The 3,999-nt window shown below is 45.4% G+C and overlaps 1 protein-coding gene across 4 annotated transcripts in view; it reads left to right on the forward strand.

The window, feature by feature from the left end:
* The window catches only part of USP4 (ubiquitin specific peptidase 4), a 67,971-nt gene that overhangs the window by 50,363 nt on the left and 13,609 nt on the right, over window positions 1-3,999 (forward strand). For all 4 annotated transcript variants that reach the window (XM_021707494.1, XM_008047933.1, XM_021707493.1 and 1 more), the window contains 2 exons: window positions 118-309; window positions 1,300-1,388. In XM_021707494.1, coding sequence (XP_021563169.1) covers window positions 118-309; window positions 1,300-1,388 — 281 coding nt within the window. The remainder of the gene's footprint in view (window positions 1-117; window positions 310-1,299; window positions 1,389-3,999) is intronic.

Consider the following 3,999-nt stretch of genomic DNA (forward strand, 5'->3'; position numbering starts at 1 on the left):
AGAGGTTGCGGTGGCCAGGAGCGGCCACTGCACTCCAGTCTGGGCGACAGAGTGAGACTCCAACTCAAAAAAAATAAATAAATAAAATAAAGGTGCCCTTTTGTATGATTGATACAGGTACGAGGTCTGCAGCACTTCCATGGATGGCTCTGAATGTGTCACACTTCCAGTCTACTTCAGGGAGAGAAAGTCCAGGCCATCAAGTACTTCCTCTGGGGCAGTGCTCTACGGGCAGCCACTGCTGGTTTCTGTCCTCAAGCACAAGCTAACTCTCGAGTCTTTGTATCAGGCTGTTTGTGATCGCATCAGGTTGGTGGCAAGAATGTGATTTGTTTGTTATCTGAGATTAAGATAAGCCCTGTAGTAGTAGTGACAACCCCTGCAGAGTGGTTGTGTTGATCCCATATGCTCACATCTGTGAGAAATCACTTGTCCCAGCCTTTGGATTGGCCAGGGCAGGTACTATTTGCAGTAGGACATCTTAGGCACTATGACCCTGGGAGTTCAAGCCTCTGGTCCTTGGAATCATGTCAGTCACCTACATTAGGGAGGCTAGTGCTTTGATGGCATTTTGTATTTGAATACTATTTCTGAAGTATTCAACTATCATTCTAAATGGTAATTAGGATTATCAAGTGATAACTTAAAAAAGATGGTGTCACATGACATTCATAGAAGACTTGAAACAGACTCTCAGAGTCTTCATTGGCTTGATAGATTAGACATCTGATCTCTTGGGTTCTCAATTTCTTTTTTTTTTTGAAGGCAGGATTTATTGAGAGGACAGAAAAGCTAGAGTGAGAGGGGGGACCCGAGGGGGTTGCCAATTTCTTTTTTTTTAGTCAGAGTCTCACTGACTGGCTTGAGTACAGTGGCATGATCATGGCTTACTATAGGCTCCAACTCCTGGGCTTAAGTGATCCTCCTGTGTCAGCGTTCCAGTTAGCTGGGACTATAGGCATGCCATCAAACCTGGCTAATTTTTTTTTTTTTTAACTTTTAAAAGTTTTTGTAGAGACAAGTTCTCACTGTATTCAGGCTGGTCTCAAACTCCTGGGCTAAAGTGATCTTCTTGCTGGGATTACAGGCATGAGCCACTGTGCTCAGCCACATTCTCAATTTCTTAATGTTGAGTCATTACATAATTTTAAAGCACTTTTATTTACATAACTTGCTTTGTAAATAGCTGAATGTATAAATTATAAATGTATGAATTATAAATTATGAACTTCTTAGCGACATGGTAAATAGGTAAATGTTACAACTAACAATCTTTTTATTTTCTCTCTTTTTTTTAAGCCGCTACATAAAACAGCCTTTGCCTGATGAGTCTGGCAGCTCGCTCTTGGAGCCAGAGGCCTGCAATGGCTCCAAAACCAGCTGTGTAGGTGAGCATGCAACATACTATGGGGCCATGGGGCTGTGACTGACAAGATCCTCCTGATCTTCCTCTTCTTCCAGAGGTGTTATACACGTAGGAAAGGGAAGATCTGAGGCTGGTTAGAGGCTCTGCCTCCATCAGGCTCCTAGGTCTGTAATACTCTGTTCTGCCAGCTCCTGTTATCCAACTTTGGTACTTTGTGGAATCTTCTTAGATACCCGATGATGTAAGCTGTTTCACCTCAGCCACACTGAGCCTAGCTTAGTGGGACTGAGTGACTTGCCCAAGGTCACAAAGCAGAGTCAGGATTTGAATTTGCCAAGTAGATACTTACCTAGCCCATAATTGCATCTGTGACCTGACGTCTGTTGGCAGAGCTGGTGTTATCTTGGCCCTTATATACAACTGTGGTGCAGAGCCACCCAGCCTGACTGGTGAGCCTTCGGTCCCCAGGGAGGAAGACAGACATCCTGGCCAGCCAATCAGAAGGCAGAGTCAGACTCTCTTGGGCATTTCTTCCTCCCTTCCTCCTTCCCTCCCTCCATAGGTGGTGGCTGACTCTAGACAGCCTCTGCTATGGGAAGGAAGGAAGTCACAGTCTGAAAAGCAGTAGAAGCCAGGCTCGGTGGCTCAGCCTGTAATCCCAGCACTTTGGGAGGCTGAGGTGAGTAGATTGCCTGAGCCTGCAGGTTCGAGAACCGCCTGGGCAACTTGGCGAGACCTCATCTCTACAAATCAAAAAATTAGCCGGGCGTGGTAGCGCGCACCTGTAGTTCCAGCTACTTGGAAGGCTGAGGTGGAAGGATCGCCGGAGCCCAGCAGGTCGAGGCTGCGGTGGCTGGGAGTAGCCATTGCACTCCAGTCTGGGCAACAGAGTGAGACTTCAACTCAAAAAAAAAAAGAAAAGAAAAGCAGTAGAATTGGCTTGTTGCAGGAAACCCAGAGTCCTAACTATCCTCCTGTGGTTGGGTGCTGACAAGCCTGTCCCTGACCAAGGAGCTATGTCTAATCTGCATTGTGGTTGTCACTTTTTTTTGAAACTTAAGTGACTCAGTGACTTTATTCTTACAAAACTGTACATGTCCTACAGGTTAGTGCCATAATTCTTAACTGCAAATCCAAATGCCCAGGTTTCTTCAAGATAGTCCTGGAAAGTGGGAATTTACTTTAAAAATAATGACCACAAGTTCCTGTCGTCAGTGAGTGTTCCAAATTAGTTTTGGTATTTTAGGGATGAGTAGGTTTCTTTTTTTATTTTTTTTGAGTTGGAGTCTCACTCTGTTGCGCAGGCAGGAGTGCAGTGGCACACTCATGGTCACCCCAGTGTCAACCTGCTGGGCTCTGGCGATCCTTCTACTTCAGCCTTCCAAATAGCCAGAACTACAGGTGTGCGCTACCATGCCTGACTACATTTTTGATTTATTGTAGAGACGAGGTCTCGCCAACTTGTCCAGGCTGGTCTTGAACCCCTGAGCTCAAGCAATCCTCTTGCCTCAGCCTCTCAAAGTGCTGGGATACAAGTTTAAGCCACTGCACCTGGCCAGTATTACAATTTAATAAGATCACATCAGTAACAACACATTGTGAATGTTTGCTGTTGTTATAGCTAGCCCTGCCTCTTGGGGCACTCCCTCTGCCAGTTTTCAGTTTATTTTGGATCCTACAAGTGAGTCTTGGTGTATAGACTTCAGACCCGGGTTTAACCACAAAATTCTTGTAACTTCTGCTGCCATGGAGTGCTATTAGACTTGTGGCCACTGATCTTTAAGTCCCCTGCTGTTGCTTTCAGTGAGTTGGGTAGCTGCTTTCAGTGGACCCTGCCTTTTTTTCTCATCCTGTGATGCACACTTTATGGCATTTAATTCTGACTATATTGGCAGAAGGTTCCTGTGGTTGTGCAGGTAATTGGCAGCCAGTGGCATGGCTGAGGATACAGTTCTTGTAGTGTCAGGGTGCTGCTTGTTCCAAGTGGGGTTGAGGCAGTTTTTGGTCCTCTCTAAGAGGCAGTAGATAGGGCAGAATTTTCCTTCCCAGTCTAGGAGCGGGACAGGCTTACCTGTGTATATCCCTTTGCATTTACAAGGCATTCAAGATTCATGTGTGACCCTTACCACATCCTTGCAAGGGGCAGTGTTATTATCTCAGGAGTGAAGTGAATTGGGTAAGGGACCTCCATGAGAGATGGAGCTTATGGGGATTTAGCATATCTTCCTTTCCTCAGTGTCCATTTGCAATGATATTTCCTCAGTACATAAATCTCCTGTTTTTCATTTTAACTTTATTTTGTTAACTTTATTTTGTAAAGATGTGGTAGGCTGGGCATGGTGTTTCAAGCCTGTAATCCCAGCACTTTGGGAGGCCGAGGCAAGAAGATTGCCTGAGCTCAGGGGTTCAAGACCAGCCTGGGCAACTTAGTGAGACCTCGTCTCTACAATAAAAATAAATAAATAAATAAACCAGGTGTGGTAGCATGTGCCTGTAGTTCCAGCTATGTGGAAGACAGACAGAAGGATTACCTGAGCCCAGCAGGTCGAGGCTGTGGTGGCTGTGAGAGAGCCACTGCACTCCAACCTGTGTGACAGAGTGAGATTCCAACTCAAAAAAAAAAAAAAAAGATG

Source organism: Carlito syrichta, unplaced genomic scaffold (assembly GCF_000164805.1).
Source record: "Carlito syrichta isolate Samal-C Ts95f unplaced genomic scaffold, Tarsius_syrichta-2.0.1 Scaffold118244, whole genome shotgun sequence".
Lineage (NCBI taxonomy): Eukaryota > Metazoa > Chordata > Mammalia > Primates > Tarsiidae > Carlito > Carlito syrichta.